The following is a 25765-nucleotide window of genomic DNA, read 5'->3' as shown; positions in this document are numbered from 1 at the left end:
CATGCTGGAGCTTCAATATGAACTGGAGTCGAAGGCAGCCAAGTGGTATGCAACAATTGATATCGCCAATGCATTCTTCTCAATCCCTTTGGCGGCAGAGTGCAGGCCACAGTTTGCTTTCACTTGGAAGGGTATCCAATACACCTGGAATTGATTGCCCCAGGGGTGCAAACACAGCCCCACGTTGGGCGCCAAAAAGGACTGTCGTGGTTTGGCCTCAGCCAGCAACAAAGAACCACGCAGCCACTCGCGCAACTCCCACACTCGTGGAAAAAGAAATCATCAGGGCAAAACTCGTGGGTTAAAATAATGCAATTTAACAGAACAGCAAAAGGAAAGATGAAAACGCGATTACAGTACCACCACGAAGCGTGTCGACCAGACCCGCGCCGCTGCACCCCACCCCCAAGTGGCAACTGCTCTCCTTGCCCCGGCTAGCTCCTCTTACAGCCCGGGCATGGGTCACGTGGTATGGAATGCCTGCCCCCTGCCGGCTCCTTGGGGAAATTAACCCCATCCCTGACGGAACCAGGACACACAGCCAATGCCATTTTTTATTGCTACTTTCTGCAAAGGATTATACTTCAGCGAACAATACAAGTCCAAGAAAAGTGACTACTAACAACCTGTCTGTAAATATGGAGTTATTTAACACTGTGTTTAGCAAAATTAACAACCAACTAGATTCAGAATGCCTGTAAAGGCAGCATCTTACCTACAGATCCTGAGAGCTTTCTGTCTGCCTTTGCTCTTTCTCATGATAGCAGCGGACAGAAGTATTACTGATGCTCTTTCCGATGATAGCTTATCAAAATAAACTTAAGAATTTTCTTTACTCATTGTTTTCTTCATAGTAACTGGGAAGCACCATGGGTAAAACGGTTGCTGAACTTGGACAAAATATGTAATGATCTAGTCAGATAAAATTCAATTTACTTGCAGACAGGAAAGAGTTACTATTCAAATTCAAAGCCTCAATCTTTGCCTTTGAAAAAGCAACATATTATAAAGCATGTTAGTGTAGAGAAGAAAATAAAATAACCAACTCATTCCCTGTGATTTATAGCCTTAAGAGAACAGGTTCAACCAAATTTCAAGTCCCATTTGCCTTTTGTTTTTTTCAACAACATATTTAGGTATAAAGGTAGTTCACTCCAGCACAGATATCCAATTCAGAAAGAGGCTTGTGATATCCATATAAAAACACCCACACAGCTTTCACCAGTATGATTTCTGTAGTACAATACTGACTGAAGTGTACATATTTAAGCCAGGAATTTAACGAAGCCCAGGATTAGTCAGCACTATATGGAGTTACCCACCACCACCAATGGGCAGAATATGCCTGGCTACATTGTCGTTTTAGAAATGGTACTCATATAGTTTATACACGCATCCATATCCATGCATGTTAAAAGCAGTGACATTCTAACATTTTGAGACAATCTGTTGAAAGACAGGCTGGAAGTCTTCAGCAAACCATCTGGTCTAGCAACCATTTACATAACACAGCAATCCTAGCACCTCTCTTCAGACATATACAACCACAAGTCTCCCCTCCCAAAGGAAAGTCACAGTATAACACACACACTTTTTAGAGCTTTGGTTTGGTTAGCTTTGGTTCCTGCTGTTCCTCTCTCTTGCAAATCACTTATGTTTGCAGGAAAATCATGCAATTCCTGCACATCAGGTAGATGGAAATACTAACTATCTCAATCTGTGTTTGCCTCAATGATAGCTCTACATGTATTCTCTGTGACAGCAAAGCTTGCTAGAGCAATTCCTGCCTCCTGATCAGCCTCCACACACATTCCCACCTCTTGATTATGCTAGTGCAACTGCCTCTAGACAATGCCATAAACAGATACAGAAAAAAAAAGCTGTAAAGGAATATATAAAATATCTGGATTTAAAAAACAATTATTTTTTCTTTTAGCCCAGAATATGTCACAAGCAAACCAAAAACCAAAGGCTCCACCGGATCCTTCATTTTTGAAAGCAAGATTCAGCTAGAGGACCAGTCTCACCTAGTCTTTGTTTGCAAAAGCTGAATTCAAGAAGTTAAAGAGATGACCCAATAAGTTTCCTTCCTGCATCATGCACTTGATTTCACGCACAATGCTGCATTTTCCAGACTTTTTTTCCCTAAGCAAACCAGTATTTTTAGCTCTTAAAAATGTCTCCTTTCCGATACCATTTACTGCCAGGCTGCTTTGATCTTAATGCATATCAAAGGAGTCTAAATTACAAATTCCTAAATAAACCGCTTACATTTAACTATGCTCTCTCTTTAAATTTTAATCAGGGTAGAACACAAAAGGAACAATGTTTCAGCTCCTAGCATCCCAGCTGGTTAGGGTATTCCACATACATCTCATGTCTCCTTTATCAGTCTTTTGCCAGCTGCTGAACTCTAATATATTATTTGATTCTATTATTTCCATGCCTTTTGCTGTATTTTTGATTAACAGTCTGCAGTGATTCCAACAAATAAAGAATATAAGATGCATTAAAGCACACTTTCAACCATGTGTAAGTTTTAAAACCCAAAGTGAATTTCAAGACAGGAAGAATTTGATAACATGAGATATTTAATACACAATGGGAAGCACTTTTCAGTTGAAGCCTTGTTATCCTATAAATCAAAAATTTTCAAGTACAGCTACTATCTAAGAAGTCAAGTTAGGCAGAAGGAAAATTTCAGGATTCTGTTTATTGATATTATTAAATCCAACGTCTTTCTAAGCTTTAAAGCATGCATAGACATTGTGAACGTTTTAGGATGTTTCCATAACTGATGAATGTACTTTCAGCTACCTATTTACTCAGGAAGCTAGAGTGTTTTTTCTAGTTAACGCAATAGGAAGACACGCATGGAAGACACAGACAGGTGGCTAATATAACAGTATTAAATGGGAAGAATATGACTAATGCATTTTCCTGGGCAAAAAAGGTTTATGAAAAATCCCAAAAACTTTAGGAATACATAAAGAAACAAAATTTAGAGGAACGAGGCGTTTGGATTCTTTCATATAAACTATGAGTGTTCCTTTCGGCAGCTAGAAAACAGGAGTACTTCACTACTCCTCTACAGATAAGGCCACTTAGGGACAGGCAGGCAATGTATATTTCAGGTTAAAAACTGCACTTTAGATAGACAGCTCTTCCCAGCTCTAACAGGGCATCTCTAAATCCCAGTTCAAAAAAGTCTTGGAACTATGAACCCACTACCCTGTCAATATGCAGGACAGCAGCAGGAGGAACAATCACAACACAAGGTCCAAACCTCAGTGTGGTGTTTGACTGCAAAATAGTCCTGAAAGATTCATTTACCATAACAAAGCAAATTCTGGTCAAGGCAAAATGTGTTTAAGAATCCAGAGGACTTATAGTGGCTTCAACTCTTGTTTCAGGATTTAGAAAAACTAGACTGTAGAGCACCATGTGACTGTATATAAACAAAACAGATTTAGGTCCCTCTGGCTATGAGGCTGAATCTGGTAACGTCAACAGGCATCATGATGAACAGGAATCTTAAGGTTTGTACTACTGCCCACTTTTTCCCTACCACCAAAAGGAGCAAATGCACTTTAATGTGAACATTGTTTACAGCAATTACTTAAATTCTACCAGAGCATGCATTAGCATTTTAAAAAGCATATGTGGTGAAGTGACTGCTAAGGCATTTTAGAAAAATGTTTTAAAGTGTTCTCCTTTGCTTTATCTGTAATAGACTACAATTAATAGCAACAGAAAATTGCTTTAAAAAGGAACTATCAATTGGGATGAAATGTAGATCATGAGAGGGCAGCATGAAAGATTGGAATAAATGACAGACAGGAGAGAAGACATAGTAATTTCTCATTATTTTTGACAACCAAACCACAAGAATCTCAAAGTATTTATCACCACTGAACATCCATGTGACACAAAGGCATACCAGCCCACAATTTTCCAGAGAAATCTGCAAGAAATGAGAGTATTAATGGTCTGTGAATGTTGCAAATGTTATCTCATGAGCCAGAAATAGATTTTTAAGGACTTAGTTTCCATGTCTTTATTTTTAAGGAAGTACTGCAGTTATCACTCTGTGGTGCAATGAGTTAATACAATACAGCATATAACACTTCAGCTTACTGGGAACCATGCTAGCATGTCGGAGGACAACAGCCAAAGGCATGGTTCAGTTCCTGAAACCTTGTCTGTAGTAAAAAGTTTTACCAGCAAAGCCATCCATGCATCAGAAGAAGCTCCTACGCATTTATATTCTGAAGCAAATCTGAATGACTGTCAACCTTCTCTTGACAGAGAAAGCTGGCTTCCTGAGACTCAAATATTACCAGCCACAAAATTGGCTCTCAACACAAAGACATGCATGACAGTAAGGAACAACATACCTGCCCTGCAGCTCTGATTACTTGCAACACATGTGATGCCTCATCCTGAGAAACAGTGTTGATTAAAAGCTTCCTCCTTTTTAAAATCCTCTGCATCTTATGGCTTGAACTTTCTTTCAAATAATTGTGTGGTGGTCAAGTGACTACTGCCTCCAGCTCTGGGAATACCACATATAGAAAAGGTCTGACGAACCTGAGGAGTTTGCACAAACTTCAAACTTCAGCTGAGAGCTGAAGAGGTGACATCACAGTTACAGTACAGACGCTAACTGATCTCAGCACATAGACAACTTTTTAGTCACCACTACAGGGTCCTGAATCTTTTTAGCAGGCAGCATTTAAGCTTAACCTGTAGGCAGAAATGCTTTGTTTCTCCTTCGTGCTATTGGACCTCACAAAACTCAACAAAAACTTGAGACCATTGCAGAGAAAAGTCCAGCCGCAGAAGAGACGTTTACAAGCCTGCTCAGGCATCTCATTTTCTCAGCCCGTTTGGCACCTTGAAAATGAATGTACACTGAAAGATTGTGACAGCCTACAAGAAACTTAGGAGGTTGTACACCACCATCCTGAAACTGTGCTGTTAAACTGTCATAAACTGTGGCAGCTTTGAGCCTGTTCATACTGTTATAAGTTATAAAAGTTATTGTAATATTTTTCTTTAGCTGTCTGCTAACTTTTATCTGAAAAATGCCTGCTAATGGTTCTCTATTTAAGATTGACTTACACCACTGAATTTTCATGTGCAGGAATAAGGTTCCCAAACAGCTTGAAGGAAAAAGGAAACCTGGAAAAAAAATAATGTTGCATTGCCAACTATGCAAATATTACAAGACTTCCCTGGTTATCATGATCAGCAAGTCAAGCCCAGTAAGCCAAAAATAACTGCATAACCAGGAGGAGGTACCTATTCCATTATGTAAAATTTAGAGGTAAGGAACAAGCACAACACAGGATTAGCACATGTGCCACCTATTCTAGTTAGCCAAACATCGTGCAACATACTCAATTATTTTAGAAAGACTGTTTCTTTTATGTAATCCTCTAAAACTGGTTATGTTTCATTATTCTGCACTCCCATATGACAAGAGCCCCCACCAAACCTCTCAAAAACAACTAATAGGTATTTGGAGCTTCTCACTCTGACAGTAAAAGGCCATCATTCGTGACATATACATAAATTTAACATTTCGCCTGCCCACAGTGTAACAGGGCAAGTGTAGGGTCCTGCACCTAGGGAGGAATACCCCATGCACTGGTACAGGGTAGGGGCTGACCTGCTGGAAAGCAGCTCTGCAGAGTCCTGGTAGACAAGAAGTTGACCATGAGCCAGCACTGTGCCCTTGTGGCCAAGAAGGCCAGTGGTCTCCTGGGGTACATTGAAAAGAGCGTGGCCAGCAGGTGGATGGAGGTTATCCTCCCCCTCTACTCTGCCCTGCTGAGGCCACATCTGGAATATTGGGTCCAGTTCTGCCCCCCCCCTCCAAGTTCCAGAAGGACAGGGAACTACTGGAGAGAGTCCAGCAGAGGGCTACAAAGATGATCAAGGGAATGGAGCATCCCTCATATGAGGAAAGGCTGAGAGACCCGTGTCTGTTTAGCCTGGAGAAGAGAAGACTAAGAGGGGATCTCATCAATGCTTAGAAATATCTAAAGGGCGGGTATCAAGAGGATGGGGCCAAACTCTTTTCAGTGGTGCCCAAGGACAGGACAAGGGTCAGCGGGAACAGGCTGGAACACAGGAAATTTCATCTCAGCGTGAGGAAAAACTTCTTTACTTTGAAGGTGACAGAGCACTGGAACAGGCTGCCTGGAGAGGTTGTGGAGTCTCCCTCTGTCCTGGTTTGAGGTAAAACAGGACCAATTTTGTTCAGTAACTTTGATTCTTAGCTGGGTCTTTTCTAACTACTGAAATTGGCCGCATATTTTGTAGACAATATTTTCTCTCAGAGTGATAAGACCTATGTTTATAGTTGATGCCAAGGGATGGTATGCAGAGAGGATCTTGCTTATACTTACTGCTATAACAACCAAGGCCAGCTAATTTTGTTATTTGCCCCGTTGGAGGGTCAGAAGCAGACAAGCATAAAGGGGTCCCACCTGCAGGGAGGAGCGGACAGGACAGGTGACCCAAAACTGACCCACAGGGTATTCCATCCCATCTGCATCATGCTCAGTATAAAAGCTGAGGGATCAAAGAGTCAGCCTCTTTCTTCAATGGCCAGTGTCCAAGGAGGACTGTCTTTTCGTCTGCCTTTGATTCCAATCCGGAATCCAGATCCGGAATCCAGTTCCTGTCTGTCACTGAGTCCAGTCTGGGACTTCCTCAGTGCCAGCCAGTGGACCAATTGTCATCCTGGGAGCTTGATATGGTTTTGTATGTATTTCTTTTATTTCTTATTATTTTCTTTTTATTTTATTATTTATTATTATTAATTATTTATTTATTATTTTATTTCATTCAAGTAGTTTAGTTCCTTCTAAACTCATAAGTCTCTTTTTCCCTCCTGTGCCTCTGAAGAGAGGTAGAGGGGAGCATTCGTCAGTCCCATATGGGGTGCCGCACATCCCCAGTGGCTGGTTCAGCCTAAACCACAACACCTTCTCTGGAGATACTCAAAACCTGCCTGGATGCATCCTGTTCAGCCTGCTCTAGGTGCACCTGCTTTGGCAGGGGGGTTGGATTAGATCACCTCCGAAGATCCCTTCCAACCCCTACCATTCTGTAATTCTGTGATTACCTTTGAGAAGCAAGGAAAGGGAGAGTGGAATACAGATTCAGAACTTGGCAGTTTTGGGGATAAGATAACCGTTACTGCCACAAGGCTCTGAAAGGCATGATGTATTCCTTGTATATCCTTGTAGCGCTAATGTATAACGTAAACACTTTTCCACAAGGTAGCACAACAGATAGCTATGCTCGTGATGCAAGAATACCATGCATTTTTTCACCTGGAAGGGCATCCAAATGTGAACAAATGTTACCAAATGGCAGATGGATACTGGCAAAACTCTTGGTAATAAAGCTGTATAGAGTTGGCACAGCCCACATTTCAATTTGAAATCACAATAATGAAGTCACATCACTCTGCTGGTATTCTGAATCACATTCCACCCTTGTCTTCAGTTCTATCTGCTCACTCTCACATGGATGTACTCAGTGACTGATCACACAAAACCTTGAAGGACAAGACATAATCTCCTTGAAGTCTGGAGTGCCATTTTCTTTCCAGATAAACATTAGAGATATAGTAAAGCTGTGATTTTTCAGTTTTACTGTAGATCACTTAGAGATAATGTAAAATCTTTTCCTAAAAATGTAAAAACTTTAAGAGGATTCAAATTCCTTCCACATACAATGAAATTACATTCTCATTTTCCACTTGGGTTTTGTTTTTTTCAACAAAATACAATCTTAGGAAGTAAATATCTCTCTTCTGTAAACACCGAGAGATAAGAACTGCTTACTGCTGTTAAGCCAGAAGAGCATATAAACTGTTACATCCATCAGATTGAAGTCACTGCACAAATAAACAGAATCATTAACAATTCTAAATATTATCCTCTAACTAAATGCATTTTCTGTACATATGAACTACCAAGTCAAAATAAATAATTTTAAAAACCCACAGCCCCATTACAGATATAATTCCTTCCTCTAGCTCTGTTTTTCTTACTTAAAGAATAACTACTATCTATCATAGCTGAAATTGTGCCCAGAGGCTCAGAAAGTTCTTTTACATGCTACCTTTATGAAACCCTTTACACTCCTTGGCAAGAAGTTAACCTCCACAAGTGTTTCTGCTCTTATTGTTCTGGAAGTTCTTACCAGACATTCTGGGTTAACACCACAATAGCAGGTCCCTCTGCAAGTTATTTCATCATCAAAATTATGAGCTATACATGAACACACTTAGTAACTAATAGTTACTTATATAAATATAAATAAACTTAGTAACTAATAGTTACTAAGACTATTCAGTGCAACACACATGAAGACAGGACTACCAATCAAACTCAAATTATTTCTTATTCATTTAAGCTGCATAGCTATACGCAGCTTTCAATTTATTGTGTATCAGACAAGAAAATATCTCATCTGGAACCTGCCACTTAAATAGTGATACTCACCCTGCTGCAACTGCAGGAGGGATGACCAGTATGAGTTTAAGTTGTGCTTCATGCAGAGCTTCAGAAAGGTGAATGAGCAAGTGAATCAATTCCCTGAAATAGAAATATATTGTTAGAGAGAAAGGCAGTAAAGCTGGTGCTTCATATTGGCAAGAACAAGTTAACAAGCAACTGCAGAAATAATTGAAAAGATGCAGCTGGCAAGACAGCCAAACACAGTTTGTAGTGAATGACAATGATAGCAGAAAAAAAATTAAGATGACTGATCAGAGTCCTACCATCTTCCAGTACTAAGAACACTGAACTGCTGGAGACAGTCTTAGTTTTATTGGAACTGATCACCTTGGGGCTAAAATGTTTCCTAGTTTTATTTTAATCTAACTGTGCATTGTTAGCAGGTAAAACCAGCATATCTTATCAGAGCAGTTCACATCTTGAGGTCATATTCAGTAAAAAGAATTAAATCAATAGAAGAATCAAACACAGTTCTGAAACAAGCAGCTCTTGAATAGATTCAAGTTGTCACTCTAATACTACACGAGGTCTAAGAATTTGTAAAGATGCTTTCACAGCAAGATATGCAATCATCAAAGGATATTTCTGAAGCCTGTGTTTAGAAACATTTCTGCAGCTGTTTTTTTGTGTATAAACAATCCTTTTGTTTCTCAGTACATTACTGTATAACTACAAAATAAATGTTTGACATGTCATATTGAAAGTATCACCTTCCATATGCATCGTTTAAAAACTTTCACAAAGGCTGATTTTCATATCCATATTCTAAACATTTTGATAGGAAAATAAACTCCAAAATTCTCCTGTAAACTGTTTTTAGTCTTCCTGATTTGAAGGGTGATGTTAATAGAAAATCCTTCAGACACAGACTGCAGAAACAAAAAAGTTTAATGGCTATTTAATGGTTTAATTGTTATCTGAAGAGGAGTCCAATATTATCTTCAATTCGCAATATAAAGCGCACTATAAGGCCCTTCTGTGTGCCTCCCTTAAGTCATTTGATTTTTCAGAACAAAGTCAACTTTCATATTTACCTACTGGTATGGTGGATCCACAAAGGACTGAGACATGATATTAGCACAGAATTCTAGATCTGTTCAGAACTATGCTTAAATCTGAACCTAGTAGAAAGCAACTTCACAACCCATTCCAGCAGGCTTAAAGCACTAAAGCAGGAAAGGCAGGATATACATAAGCAATCATCCAAGTTGTTTGCTCCTCTTAAACTGGATTAGACCTGAGCTCTCAAAACCAACTTTTGTTACTGTTCTGCCTTTCAAGGTAGCATCATCCTAGAGATATTCTTCTGAAATTATTCATCTTCCAATATAATTATCCATCACAGTAATGATGCTTGACTTGCACAATGTAGACACCATCCAAAGGTAACCAAGTATTTTCATTTTCCCTGAAACGGTTTGATGCCCGATGAAAACTTCTTAAGGACTCTACAAAAGCCATTACTCTCAAAATCCTGGCAAACAAACAAAGCGAGTTTTATCACTTTCCCAATACCATCAGTATTTTGTGCTTACAATTTGACAGCTGGCTGTGCTGAACAGCTCTTGACAATGACCTGTCACACTGCCACCTATATTTCTCTTCCGGTGGGAAATATGAGATTACAGGAATCAGCTTTCAGTCTGTCTGCAGCATGTACTTTTACCATTCTTGCTCTGGGAAAGTAACAGCTTTCCCTCCCATTTCCTTATCATATGCATTCCACATTAACAGTGTCATGACTTAGACAAATCAATTATAGCAAAGAAGAGTCCTTTTCCATAGGAACACATTAAAAAATTACAACACTAAACTAAACAGACGTTTACTGATTCCAACATACACCTCACAGCTCCCACATGACATAATCTTATCAAAACCTATAATCAGTATTAAAATGAGCTAAGCCTTCTTTCTCACTGATTTGTGTCTCATGGCTAAGTGACCTTTTTCACTAATTATGCCCAAACTGCAGTATGAGTGCACCCTTTAATAGATGTCAGAAATGCTATATACAAGACAAATTTGACCAAAGAATCAATTCCTCTGGCATTGAGACTCTTCTATACTGTTCATCAGCAGGGATCTCTCTTCTCTGCCAGCCTGCCTTTGTTAGCTGTAGGGTTTTTGAGACCTCTACACCATGCAAAACATTTGCTAACTTTAAATTCAATTATTTATAAGGGGAGGGGATAGAAGGAGGGGCAGAACAGGACAAAAGAATCTAACATAGGTGCGAAGCAAGATAACATTTGGGTTTGGGTTTTTCTTCATTTAGAAACAAGGCTAACACCCTCGCTCCCCCTGTGCATCTTGACATATCTGCATCAGCTCCTCAAATTTTGCTACCCAGATAGCAATGCTTGGAAGGATAAAAAGAAAAGCAGTTGGAATTATTTTGAACCAGATGCAGAGGAAAACAAAAAAACCAAGTGAATATTAAATTCAAGGTTTCCCACTTTTTTGGCAATGTCAGACACTGGTGGGTAGCCAGCAGAGAGAAAAATATATCCACAAAAGCAGTGATGCAACCACAAAAACAGTGACCGCACAAAAGCAGTCATATTTTAAAACTAGAAAGGCATACAGCATAGAACCACAACCTACAACCGTAAATGAAGGACAGATATTTGCCGCCTGACAAACAGAAGTATTACAGTTTGGATTGCTGGTTTTATTTAGTAGCTAGCACACAGGACTCTTAACTAAAACCAGACTCCACCAAAACAGCCACTTCTCCTGCCACCCAGCCTATGCAGTATAGCTCTGGCCAAAAAAATAATTAGCTTCAACTCAAAGGAGGTCAGGAAGAAAAGGGGTAGCTGGACAACTGCAGATTCCTGCTCAACAAACTCACATTAACATCAACTCACTAACCTGTCAAGCCAGATCTCTGGGCCCTGAAACCTTTTTAGCAAATCAGGCAGGATTAATGGTTAATGACTTAATTTAGGCTCCTTTCCATTTGCCAGCCAAGACAGATTATGTAAATCAAACGTGCACTCTTCCCCCTCTCCCCCAAACAGCAATAGCAGAATGCTCATTTATTGTGTGCTATATGTTAAAACTTTACTGTGTCCCAACAGTGCTTTCCAGTGTTTTAAACACAGTATTTTCCCATATTACCACTGGTAATTTTGAAAGAAAAGCTACTGACATTTTAAACATTATAATGAGGTGCAGGAAAGTAGGAATAGAATCAGTCTTCCTGAAAGGGCTTCATTAAATATTTACCAGAGACTTCACCATTGTCAAATATAACTTCAGAGTAGCTACTAAAACACTGGCAGGTTTAAGACTCTATCTTGAGCTAATTAAGGTCTACTTCATTCCTACTATTTCAGGCCTTCTATTATCTCTACTATTTGGCATGTCAATTTTCCAAGTGTTCATAATTTCAAAGTATCTTGTTCCCTTACACAGACCTCCAAATTTTTATCACCCAAGGTTTGAGGGAAGCTTATTTGTTCAGAACTCCCTTTTTCTGGTAATGCTGGTCTAATGTGTTTGAGACACGTATTCAAGTTTACTTCAGTGCACAAGAGTGGGCTGTAGGTGTATTTGAAAAGGCTTGCAGAAGACACACAAGGCTGTTATATCTTTCTCTTCAGTTGTGTGACCCTTCAGAACTCTGCAACTTTCCAACTTCAGCCACTTTTGTGCACAAGTTGGTAGTCAGTACTCGCTAAAATTTATGCCTTGTCAAGAAAATTAGACAGAATAAAGCTGTCTGTTTCAAGAAGAAATTGCCCTTTTGTGCCATTTCATTGCCTAGTTAATACCAAGAAACTGGAGTGAATTATGGCAAACCTTTGATTAATAGATTAATTTTTCAGGGACTAACATGAAGGATAGAACTGCCAGAAGAGCTTTTTTCTCCTATACTCCTACCAACATTAATAAGATATCTGAAGGTCATCTTCTGCATGATACCAAGTGCCTGCAGCACATGGTGACAAAAATATCACGTTTTTCAGATTGATTCTGTGTGATGGCAGTGCCATCTGTCAGCTAATGACAGACTGACCAGAATAATATACACATTCATGTCTTTTTCACAACATGACTGAAGTCTCTGGAGAAAAAAAACACCCAATAAACTCACAAGTGAGATTAGCAAAAGAGACATCATCCTGTCTAGCTGTTAGCTAAATAAGCAGGAGAACCTTTGCTTGCTCAGTTATCTCAATGTTTCTGCCATGTACATTTCTAAACTTAAATGCCACAGGATTAATAACTTGGAATATTTTATTGCAAAATCAGTCAATAAAGTTTTAGATAAAAGACAGTTACTTAATTAAGAAGCAAGTTTAAACTATAAGAAGCTGCAAAACACATTAGAATTGAAGTATCATGTGCATAGGATATCTTGGCTGATTTAGACTTTTGTTAGGAGATTAATTTCCTATGTGTTAGAACACAAGAGGGGAAGCTGAATACTTTTTCACTGTTGCAATAATTGTCAGCATGAGAGGAGGCAGCATCAGTTAGATGCAGTCTTTCACCTCACATTAAATTTGACCTCACTGTGATTTGTGTATCAATAACTCTATTCCCAGAAATCACAGTACTATAGAGGGTACTGTATTAGACATCTACAGGAGCCTGAACTGGTCAGTATAAACCCCTTTAGGTCCACACACATACATCAAGAAAATTCAGGTTCTTCAGATAGAACAGGTGGTATTTCAGCATCTAAATATACGAACCTAATGCCACTCTATAGATCCAAAGATATACAAAGCATGCATACAGGATTGCTGTGTAAGACTCGAGGCACCTAGGACCCTACATGAACAGCCAGAGACCAGGCTGCTGCAGTTATCTAACATGAAACCAGGCAGCTATATTTAGGCACATAATTCTCTCATATAAAATTTATACTGTTGGTAAAATAAACATTTAAATTAATGTGCAAAAGAAAGCAGCACAAATGATTGATATAATTTAAGATAATAATACAATTTAAGACTTTAGTCTGCTGAGCATTACAGAGCAATTCAACTCCCAAATCAGAATGATTAGAGAATTTTTTGTTCTTGAAAACAAACAAAACCAGATTATGTTAGTTCTGTTTAATAAGATGTAGACCAGAAGATACATGGTGAGCCTTAAACCACAGAATTTCAGGTCTTAGTGGATGCCAGCACATAGCTTCTTAGCAACATTTTCTCTCATCTGTAATGCCAGCTAGGATAAACAGGAAACTGAAGGCTCTTTTTAGATAACTCCTCGGGCCTTGCTGGAAGAATTTTCATTCATTTCTAATGTTGAAGTGAGTACCCAAACCCCAAGATTTCCTAGAAACATGCGAACGGCTGACAGAGAAGTGTATAAATTTGCCACATTTTAAAAATACTCAGTGATCACAGGTTCTTAAAGAGGCTGGTCACAAGATTTATGGGTTACAGAAACTTTGCACAGAGCTAACACTGTTACCCTGTTATATGGAGTTATTTACAAAACTTAATTGTCAAAAGGTCTTCAGACAATTCAGTGTTTCAAGCCCCAACATCAAGTCAATGGGGAGAGCACGTGTTATGAAGATGTCATCATGCCTCTCTAATCCAACCAGAATTCATGTTCAGCTATTGAAAAAAGGTATCTCATGGGAAGACTTGCTCAGCTGAGCTCTACTGAGAATACAGCTTCAGCTGCAATTAATCCAGCTTTCTGATATATGTAGCGCTTAAATCATAACCCAATTTATTAGTGAGTTAGGACACTAATTTGCAGGTTTTCAGATTCTTTTGCAAACTCAAGAAATATAGGTGCGCTCTAAAGAATCACTTTAGAGAGTAGATGTTGATTTTGTGAAACACCATACCAAGCACAAATGTTCCATAAGCAAATCCCACTCTCTGATCATTTCAAGTCTGATAAAGAAACTTATCTATATCAAGTGTTCCTGCACCACTAAAGTAGTGCACTGGATGGGATCATGGGTCTTTTCCATAACACGATTAGAAAAAATAACAGGAATCATTTCCATAGCTTTCCCCTCAACACAGATACATGAAAGGATGCATTAGAATACTTGAGTGTCATTTTATTATTTATTAATTTAATAGCTAGGTATCCATTTACTTTAGGTTTTGGGAAATGAAAGCCATAATGATTCTAAATGAAATATTTTTTACTTAGATCCACACCGCCACCCTGTCATTTCATAAGGCAATCTGGCAGCTGCAGCATATCCCCAGATATTTTTATGCACCTATGTTGAGTCTCAATAACTTCTTGCTAACTGCTTAACTATTCTTTGTATTTCAGAAAAAAAAAACAAACCGATTTTTTGTTTTCTTTTTAATCTAAAACATGTTCACACTAAATAATAGGAATAAAATGTACTAGCTAGGCAGGTCTCCTTGTATTGTCAGACAGCTCTCAAAGTAATTTGAAGGCAAACTATGAGCATCATTATGACCTTTTGTTCCTTTACTTGGAAATAGATTAAGCTACTTTCAGGTGTTTGACCTTGAAGGATCTGAATCCAGAAAGCCTACACTAGGTACTTAACAGTTAATACAGAAGCTCTATATGGAGCATACAGAACTGCTGTTCTATGAATGCTTCATATCTCTGAAGGATTAGGGGTCATCTCTGTCTTGACACCCACCTGTCAACTGACCACCACCCTTCCAAGGGTTAAGAAAACGCTTAACTACTGTTGGTTTTCACTTTCGAAAGACACAATACACAATCAGACAGGGAAGATCAGGTATGAATTATGTCACAATACTGCCACTCTGTGGCCTAAAGAGGCCATGAGCTGCTCCAATTCTTTTGTGACAGGGACAAGCAAAGCAAAAGACCATCCATGCTTACCCGTTTATCAGGAATAACTCTTCCCTGCTGCTCCAAAGGAAATGAAGAGATCCCAAAGTAACAGTATGCAATATGCAATGAAAATACAGGCTTGCCAAGGTGCTAAGTTCAGTTAATTCTGCCCCTTAAGATCTGTTCGAAGCACCTGTTCACTCCAGAAAACATCGATAGGAAAAACCCCTGGGACATTGGATACTCAAGCCATCCAGTTTCAGAGCAAGTGATAGACAAACTGACAATCTCAAAATGAAGACACTGGTCTCATAACTTAAAAGCATCATGAGACAAAAATCTTAATGTAATGACGTGCTTCTCCTGCTTTCACAAAACAACTGTTCTGCCACACACAAAGCCCTAGGTTAGCCTTATTCAGAAAGCCCACCACAAGGTATTTCGCAACATACCCTAACCATTTCTAGGGGAGTGGCAATAATGGAAGGAAAAAACCCACAGATGAATTTACAATAAAGCACCTAAATAAAAACTGGTCTTGAAGAGGAAGAAAATCTGCAGTTCGTAACTTTTGTTTCTATTCATGTTTTTCTGTCAAACATCATCTTTCACATTTTTAGTTAGGATAATTCTAAAGTCTTGTTTACAGGCGGCCACATATGATCAAACATCACTGACTCAGCAAAGAAGGCAGTTACCATTCTATTCTATGACAATAACCCTTTCCTTCTCTGAAGTTATGGAAAATACTTCCCACTCCTGTCTATCAGTAAACAGACACTGAACGTGTAAGTGGTGCTTCTATTACTTCACCTAAATAACACTCAGGTACTAAAGGCTAGAGCGACTACACAGCAGTGCCTCCTCTAGTACAAATAGTTCTTATCCCACAAGATGGGACAAACAATGATGTTTTGAACCAGCATTACTCCTGATGAAGTGTAACATTTTTACCATGCCACAAGTAAACTCACCCTGCAGCTAACAGAAAAGTATGCTTTGTTCATGTGTGTCGTTTGCAATACACCACTTTGATGCTAGCATGCTTAAACTGGTCTTCAGTGAGTCTTAAAATTACAGTAATACAGTCTTCTTACATTTGTGTAAGTTAACTAATAGGAAAAGCATCGATTTTACTGAAATACAGTAAGCGCAGCAGATAAACTGATCACTACATGAAACTTCTGGCTGGCAGTTACTAATGGCTTAAATCACCTTGTTGGCTATTTTATTAAGATATTCCAATAGCTTCAGAGCTCAGTATAGAGGCCGACACTTAGGAACAACCTGGGAAAAATACCTAATTATGCACAAAAGGATCTATCTTAAGGATTATTTGTTTCACTGCAAATGGTGGAGCCCCTGACAAAGCTACAAATATTGTGCAGTTTCAATTCTTTGTTCCCAAGTGTTGATTTTACAGGGAAAATGTAGGACTCCGTTAATAGCACGTTCAGTTCCAGAAATAACTATTATACGCCATCAGTCAATAACATTTGCCCTAAACAGAATAACCTGAAGTAACCATTTTTGAAAGGTGAAAGTCTTCCATAATGAAGTGTTCATTCTGTGGAGCTTTCTTTTAAGCTATTTTCCCCCAGACATTTTAGGCAATAGCGAAATGGTAGGAATATTGTGCTTTAGGGAATGGATGCCTGAATTTCCTGAGGGAACTAACACAAAATCTTCAGACTGCTGTACTGAATCATTCATTTTACCATACATTCTGTTCTGCCTTTTCCTCCTGAAGGAGCAGTTTGGAACTTGCCTTCCCTTGACTCTGTCCAAGATGTTAAGACATCTTGGCAAAAGGCTTTTGCTCAAGGAAAACTGATTAGAACATGTCGGGAAACAGCTTAATATGGATAAGCCCTTCAGTCTTAGTAGCTACAATAAATTCAGACTCATTGAAACTCCGTAGTGGAGCCACCAAAAGGTAAATCAACTACTCCAAAGTTTAAAATATACTGTGCTTGCAAGAACTGGCAGTTTCTCCCTAGATTTGCTTCAGGTTGGGGATTTGGGTTTTAGTTTCAGTATGTCTAAAAGATGTCTATATAAAGGTTTGGAAGGTTTCCCAATCAACTCAGATTTGGTGGTCTTCAAAGTATGCCATGATTCCAACCTTCCCCCAGTAACCCAAACCAATCAATGTTATAATAAAGGCCAGGGCCAACATCTGAGTAAGCATGCAGTTGAGGTACCCTCTTCACCCTTGCACAACAGTAACATCTTGCAGAATTCAAGTATGAAAGGCTTATGTGGTCTGCTAGGTCCACTGCAAAGATTATTATGTAATTTCTGAGCACACGTAGAGTCTACTTCATTCTACAATAACTGGAACAATCTTCATTTGTCCTAGAATGTGTATTTATTTATAATGGCAAATTCAAATCAATATGGACAAATTAAAAAGATGCTTTAGCAGAGTCGATTTTTAGCAATTGCATCCTAAGGACTTATACTCACGTTTGCTTTTGATTTCCCAGCTGACTCCAAACTTCAACTACAAAACCATCAAAATTTTCATTCTAAATAAAGGGAATCAACAACGATATACAGTTAATCACCATGCTTATTCATTAGGCTTGTATCAGAGATACAGCATCAAAGCACACGATTACTGTAGTTTTACTTGTACTATTACAGATTGAATGTGCTTTGTATTCTTATACCAGCTTCATCTTTAATGTAGCATTTCATGAAGTCAAAGAGAAGCACGCATTATTTAATAAACATGCAAGAGATGAAAATCTGTAATAGTTATCCATGACTTCTAGTGTTGCAGGATAAACCAGTATTGAATTGGAAAAATTTAGCTATTAATGAAAGACGGTTGTTAAGTAAATCATTTGACACCCATTTACATGTATACTGGGGAAAAAACTCATGAGCCCTTGAGTCTAAGGATGTAAATGCTAACTTGGCATAGGCATGATTCCAAACATCTCCCACAATAAATCTCACTTGTGATAATTCATGTTTAGCATGATCAAGGATACTGTTGTACTTGAGTACCCTTTCCTTAAGAGGCCAACTGCTACTGCGGACCTAAAATTGATGTATTGGTTACAAATTTTAAGAAACTATTCAGTTTACCCCTACATCCATCTTCCTCTAGAGGACATTAAGATTTCTTTACATCGTGTAGCAAGTGAGAAAACTTATTCTGACAGTAATTAAGCCTGCTGTCATGAATCAACCACTGAAGTTGAATGTCTTTTGGGTGCAACCTGTCTAGTCCTACACACGCACAGCTTTAAAGCCATTAGCTAAAGTGCTGCCCAGAAAACCTTAGCAAACAGTAACCATTCCTTAAAGGAAATATTCTTCTCCTCTCCCCGGCCTCTTAACATTTTAAGAAAAATGTTTTTTTCAGACCTGAGCAAAACTGTACAGTAACACATATTCAGTCAGCTATTACTGGTATTAGAAGTGGCTCATTAACTCTAGCACACTGAGCCTGAATGTACTTCTGTAACACAGAAAACAGCACTCATTGCACCCGTGACCCTTTTTCTGCCTATCAAAAACCACCACTAACCAGTATAGTCCATGCTTAATAGATTTATTTTTTAATATAAATTAAAAAGAAAGCAGCCTGCTCACTAGGCAACCTCCATGAGAAATTTATCAGGTATCCACTACTGCCTATGTAACATTCAGCCTGTCAGCTGTTTGGAACAGCTTTTATCAATCACAATTTATAGCAGGCAAAAGTCACGAGAGCAGATGCCAACAATAACGTAACAAGGCTATGTTGTTCAGAATTAGGTAGTCTCACTTTAGACTTGTAGTGAACTGCATTTAAGTGTTTCTATACCGCATACTTACAGGAATTGGACACACATTAGGGGACACTCTTAAGAATCCTGTCTCATTACTGTTTTGAGCAGAATTTTATTTTCTAGAATATAAAACTACTGGAAATGAGAACATACCCATTAAAAAATTAATCAAATATCATCTCGCGCTATTTTATAAGCACTAGCAAAAACTCTTTTTACCTTGGCTAGCAGAACCATGTTCTTGGAAAGTTCCTCTATCTCATCCTCACTGCCAAAAACACTCTCGAAGTCCTGATAAGTCCAGCCATCAAACAAAATTCGAGGCACTATCAAGCAAAGTCATGAATCAGTAGTGAAGATTAAGAACTTATTATCTACACTGGAATATTTCTGCAGAAACAGAATACATCAGATACAAGCAAAGATGCCACCAAACAACATAACCCATGACTAAGATCATTGCTCTTTTACTCTGATCAACTTTAGCAGTGCAGATAAATTGACACTGTAGAACACTCTTCTTCCTTTTATCTTTAGTTAAAGATCAACACTGTTGCAAGTTTTAAGAACAGACACATTCACTTGATTGAACTATCTTAACTGAACTATCACTTAGGGCCCCAAGTAGACTCCTAAAAAAACACCAAGATGAAAGAGCAATCTTTCTGTAAGTTGTGCATCTCTTCTACCACAAGAACAAGATAGAAAAGTTCACCTCAAACTCTAATTTACTCTTTTGTACACAGCCTTATATTACTTCACTCTTCTTCTCATCTCAAGACCCTATGACAAATTTTTATTTTGGAAAACATGGACATTTGAGCTCATGTAATTTCTTTTTCTAGCAACACAGTTAAAACTTTAGAAACCTTGTCAGACGAGAGTCAGGAAAACTGCTGTTGGAACAGTCGGCAACCATGCACACTGGAAAAGCCAATAACTCATACAGAGCTTTGTTAAAGCCCTTTCTAACCACCAAGGATGTAAAAAAGTATTGTAGAAGAGTTTAGAGAGATTTCAAAGGCCTTATCATCTGGCAGATGAAGTAATTTAAAATATCTGACTGAGCATTCTATTTTTCTAATGCATCTCAAGTTTCATACTCCCTTCAGAATCAAAAAGGGTTTCACAGTGCCACAGAATTCTTGCTATAGACACATCTAAGAAGTCTAACACAATATTACCTCTATAGCAATGTTTGCCATTTTCCCTAGAGACACACACTCCCTTGAGTTCCCAGCTTCAAGGGGAGAAGAGCCAAAGGAGGACTTTTCTACTATCATGCAGGAAAGTCCGACTGACCCAGATTTGGATATTTTTTTTTTCTTTTTAACTGAGCAGAACCCCTGAGCAACCACTTTGAAAACTGCTCCCCCAGGTAAGCATATAGTGCTATATATGAAGTACCCCTCCAGAGAGCACCCTGTGATCCCGGATTTATCCAGAGACAAGAGGTTAAGGCAAAACATTAGGGCACCAACTAGATCAACACTTCAGTTACTTAACTATCTATAGTTAACTGCTTTTATTTTTCTTCTCAGACTTCTTCCTTCATACAACTATGCTAAGGTAACCTCCCTTTCTCCCATATACACCTGGAACAAAGCCTTTTCCTCTGCTAGTAGTTAAAGAAGATGAAAAGCAAACAAACATAAAACAGAGACTCACCTATTTTGATGTTTTTGGAGGTTTTTCTGACATCTTTCATCCAGCCTGTCAAACAGGATAAAGTAAGAGAACAACTGTTAAAATATAAATGATGTTGACAATGACAACATATTTTCAAGCATTCTTCAAACAACGTAGCGCAGTTTCATTATAGCTGTCTTCCTGCCACAGACTACTAGTTCATAACCAACACAGACAAAACATCCTGTGATGCACAGAATTTGAAGCTATTCACCTCCACCACAGCATAACTAGCATTTACTACAATCTTATAGTAGTCCCTACCAAACCCCTCCCTGCTGCTTAGAGTTCTGCCTCATCATGGAATCTATCTTACTGCCTACTCAGAACAACCTGTCTATAGTTACCAAGCATCACGTGGGAGCAATTTTATTTTTTTTTTTTTGAGGGCAGGGGGATAAGATGGCACTTTCAAGTGTCCCATCCACTCCTCTTGGCAGTCACTGCACTAGAATGAATTTGTTAACAGGCACTAAAATGGTTAGAATCATAGCTGTTTTAAATGAGATTCCACAGACAAATGTTTCAATCAAGTTCAAAACCAGAAACTGCTTAGTTATTATTTAAGAACATACTAGCTGAAATCTGAACTTGTTGCCAGTTTCTTGACAGTGAGGGAAAAAATTCTCTTATCTTCCATTCCCAAAACAAATTCACACACAGGTTTTTGCAGAGGTAAAAACAAACACAACAGGTAAACAACCGCACAGTGCAAACACCAAAGACAGATGGTCTCTATGCCTGTACAGATTCTTCGTCCCTTCCATTTTTAAGAGAGGCTTTGTAGACAGCCTGTTGGAAAAGCCAATCTTTCTACTTATTCTTTGGACAGATGAACTATGTACACATGTGGAGGTAGGTGGGGAGAGAAAGAAGCTCACTCTGAAGAAAACTCCCAAAAAGATGTAATGGATCAAAGTACTTCACCATGAGGCAGTCCCAGAAAAACCCACATGCGTGTATTGCCAAAGCTACCCAGTCTGCAACGAGACCAGTAATCTTACTTGCAATGCATATTCAAAGAAAAAGAAAAAAACACCTTTATCAGCATCATGGAGCCCAGTGAACTGGAACCTTTCCTTCCCTCTCCTTTTCACTTGTAACCAGACTGGTGAGATTAGTGTAAATTTGTTTCCAAATATTTTAGCAATGTCATAGCCATGGCTGTTCCACTTGCAAAAGAAAGGAGAAAAAGAAAGTGAGAGACTCAAAAGCAAGATACACAGTTCACTTGACTTTTGACCAATACAAATTCTTTAAAATAAATGTAATAATTTGCTAGATACCTGTTTGTTAGTTTGAGGAAAACTTCTGGGATGTTATTTTTATTTAAATAAGAAAGTACTCTGGAAACTCTGATAGCTACATGAAAGGCAATCTTCAAATTGTGCAAATTCACCTGAACTACATGAATTTGCACATAGATTCCAACACAGTTTTGAATTTACAGACTCTGCATTTATGTTCAAGAGAACTTGAGAAAGGTGAAAATTTATAGGGCACCTATTTCTCTTTTGTGCAGTGTAAGACTGAAACAAGTGAAAAGCATCCTCTAAACAAAAGGAAGAAACATTTATTATTTAAGACAGGATGCTTTGAATAATAGTAAGACTGGATAGGAACAGAGATCAGTTTGACAGCAGCATAAATTTTTTACTGTTTATTTAGAAAGTTCAAGTTGGTAGCTGCATAGTACGAGGACACTTCGTAGCCCTCCTGGTCTAACTTTACTGGAACTTCACGTGGCTCATCAAGGACAAGAGAACACTATCATTTCCGTTTTACCAGTGAGAAGAAAAACAACCTAGACATCCTCCAAGAGATGGATGGGAGAAGAAGGGTTTGAGACCACCTGAATCCCAGGCCAGCTATCAAACAATCCTCTCACTGGCTGTATTTGACCAGAAGTTCCCATTATTACAAAAAAGCTCTTAAAGCAGGGATGCAAGATTGCAGATTAGCACAGTCTATCGCATATTCATTCAAAGCACCAATTTTATTCATTTTATTAACTTACAGGAGTAATATATCCCAGAACATCTCCAGAGAAATGTCTTTCCTTCATCTTCTTGGAGCAATAACTTCTGTGTTCCAGTATAATATCCTTTGCCTTTGGATCCACAACTACAAGTCCCCGGTCCTGCACATTTTTATCAGAATGCAGCATCTGGGGGGAGAAGACAGTTTTTAGAACCAGCTATATGAAGTAGCCACTTTCAATAACAACAGACTTCAAAAAGAAAAAAAAAATCACATCATTAAACTCTGAGCACTCCTTTTAAACGATGCAGAACAGTTAGATTTAAAACTGAAAAAGGAAAGTGCTCAGAAATTATTTGTCACCATCAGTAAACTTACTTTGTTTGCCATGCAAAAAACCCATAGACAAAAAAAATAATCAAGAACATCATTCACCACAGCTGATGGTGCTCTGCTCTCTAGTCAATGCTTTCTGGCATGTTATCCCAGAAATGATAAACAGGGGTTAGGAGTTCTTAACCAATAATTTGAAGATGGCTTTTAAACTGGATATATTTTAGACTGAGTATGCTTCACTGTGGTTACTGAAGGCCAGAGTTCTGAACACCTGGGTCAAATGAAATAGCAGAAGTACTTTTAGCAGACAGAAACAGAGTGAGAAGGCCTAATAAAGTGTGCATGGTGAGTATGCAGAAACCAACTATTGATTCACCATAAGGACTTTAAAGATAAGGCCTGTCTAAACACTTTGTATTATCCTCACTACCTGCAGACTAGATCTTCTTCCTGGTAGACACTGAGCAAGCAAGCAATTCAAATGAGAGATGTATCTGCATAATGAAGGATTAACTATACTTATAAGTTAAGGAGAGGATTTTGAACATGACTACTTTTTTACATAATGCGCTTTGCAACACTAAGTACATATACTTGGTATATGCACTGGTAAAGATACTTCCTCTCCATACACACCCTTTCTTTTGCACTGCTGTGCCTTCTTGCAGTTTTGAAAGAAAATAGGCAGAAAACAAGAACATGCTCAGCAGGTTAAGATAGACTTCAGCATGTTGGTTCTGCTTGCTTAGATTGCTACAGACCTCTGAACCATTTCTGCCTGCAAATAAACTGCTGGTTAGAAGGCTCTTCAGACTCCTCTAGGAGGATACAGCCTTCCCATTGGCAATGCTGAGAACACCTTTCCACTAGTAAATGACCTAGCATTCCTGGCCCAAACTACTGCTCCCCACCCCTGGCTTTCCAAAGGGATGGAAGTAAGTCTCCTTTAGCTATGCAAGAGGGGGACAAAAACTTCCTGCTTCTGCAGCTTCCATGGGGGATAAAGCTCCAGAATTCTACATCACATTTGTTCAAGGAGTGATCCATTTGTGACACTCATAAAAGCTGAAGGAAAGGACAGTTTCAGGTAGTTTTATTTGTGAGCATAGGCTTCAATGGAAATCCACAGGTGCTTTTAACAATGTTTTGACAGAACGAGAGTCTCTTTACCAAAGTTCAGTTGGTTCACTGGACACGTTACATGAGATGAGTGTTTCAGTTAGTTCTCCTACCTTTTCTTCCAGGCTTTTCGTAGCACCTTTCTTTGCATCTGTTTTTGACAGGGTACCTTCAGCTAGCCAGCAAATCATGGTAAGAGAAAGTGAAGTACAGAGAAGCCTCATGGTGTTTTTCTGCATGTCAAGATTGTCCTGCCCTGAAAACATAAGGGTTCAAATCTCTGTAAACAGACAAATCTAACAGTTTAACTCAGTCTTCTTGCCTAAGAAAAGTCAAGCAATTGTCTTGTCTTCTGCCCTCTAGAATCAGACTTATTAAGGCAGTCGTGTTTTAATAGTGCTTTTGTTTTGGCAGCAAAATAGCAAAGTATTTTAAGAGACTCCTAGGGTCGACCATGGTTTTTTGTCCCTTGTTTTAGTAGATGTATCACAGAGAAAGGGGATTGGACACCTGCAGCTTCCCTTTTAAAGAATCCCTAAATAAGTATAACAGTTTACAGTTGAAATTGACATAAATTTCTGCTGTGCAGAACAATTATAGTACCACTTTACCTTTTCTACAGCAAGTAAGAGAAACCACTTGTTTCTGTTCCTGCCTAACCCAGTCAGCAACTGACAAATTAATTGAGACAGAAAGAATTATAGCTATATGCTTATAGCTATGTGCCTTTAATAGGTGAGAACTTTGCTTTCAATTCCTTGACAAGTCAGTGATACACACAGAATTGGAAAACAAACAAACAAACAAACAAAACCAACCAAAACCAGAGGTCCTTTTGGTCTAGAAGAATGACTTTTGACAGTTTGTCCTAGGTGCAGATGGGAAGAATTGAGAATTAATAGAGAACAGTTCTGTTCAGTGCTATCTATCTATCACACCTTAGCTCTGTCAGAGGAAAGACTTTACAAAAAAATTTCAAATACAGACAAGAGATCGTTTTTCAACCTCTACCCATTCGTAAGTCACACTGGTTTTCCAGCCAGAAAGTGGGTAAGAAGAAAACCAGGAAAAAATATTTAGCATTAGGGGAACCAGGGTGAAAGGAGGTAAAATATGAGAATGAAGAAAAGCAACCTCTTACTAATTCTCTAAGTCCTAATTATCAAACTGGGGGACTAGCTTTCATCTATAATAAACTAGTGGCTCTAGACACATATCAGGCTGCTTCTCATAATTACGAGATCCTAATGGAAAAGAAAAAAGGTTACCTTTCCCACAATTTTCTAAAGTTTTGTCAAACTTTAAAAAATTCTTGTGCTTCCTGTATTAGTTTGAAGAATTAACATTTCTACCACTCATTTTAAGGAGTTACAAGCTCATTTCTTCAAGTCATATTTACAAGACTTGTTCTATTGGCACTGGCAACAACTGCTGCTCAAATTTTCAGTATTTTGCTTCTGTACAAAACATCAGGCGAAGGATCCCACAACAGCAGTCTGAACACTCTAAAAGAGTACTGTGGCAGTAGGA

General features: G+C 38.6%; 1 protein-coding gene across 2 annotated transcripts in view; it reads right to left on the bottom strand.

Annotated features, from left to right (window-relative positions):
• The window catches only part of CHID1 (chitinase domain containing 1), a 126758-nt gene extending 102243 nt beyond the window's left edge, over positions 1 to 24515 (bottom strand). Inside the window, exons 1-7 of one of the 2 annotated variants that reach the window (XM_009889354.1) lie at positions 24349 to 24515; positions 22818 to 22967; positions 21840 to 21972; positions 20780 to 20824; positions 19331 to 19437; positions 17793 to 17854; positions 8529 to 8621 (exon numbers count right to left, since the gene is read on the bottom strand). In XM_009889354.1, the coding sequence (XP_009887656.1) occupies positions 8529 to 8621; positions 17793 to 17854; positions 19331 to 19437; positions 20780 to 20824; positions 21840 to 21972; positions 22818 to 22967; positions 24349 to 24501 (743 nt within the window). In that variant the 5' untranslated portion in view covers positions 24502 to 24515. The remainder of the gene's footprint in view (positions 1 to 8528; positions 8622 to 17792; positions 17855 to 19330; positions 19438 to 20779; positions 20825 to 21839; positions 21973 to 22817; positions 22968 to 24348) is intronic. The other variant, XM_009889355.1, reaches the window with a different exon arrangement.
• Positions 24516 to 25765: the final 1250 nt, after the last annotated feature.

This window comes from Charadrius vociferus, unplaced genomic scaffold (assembly GCF_000708025.1).
Source record: "Charadrius vociferus isolate BGI_N301 unplaced genomic scaffold, ASM70802v2 scaffold467, whole genome shotgun sequence".
Taxonomy (NCBI): domain Eukaryota; kingdom Metazoa; phylum Chordata; class Aves; order Charadriiformes; family Charadriidae; genus Charadrius; species Charadrius vociferus.
This window is presented reverse-complemented; position numbering and strand designations above follow the sequence as displayed.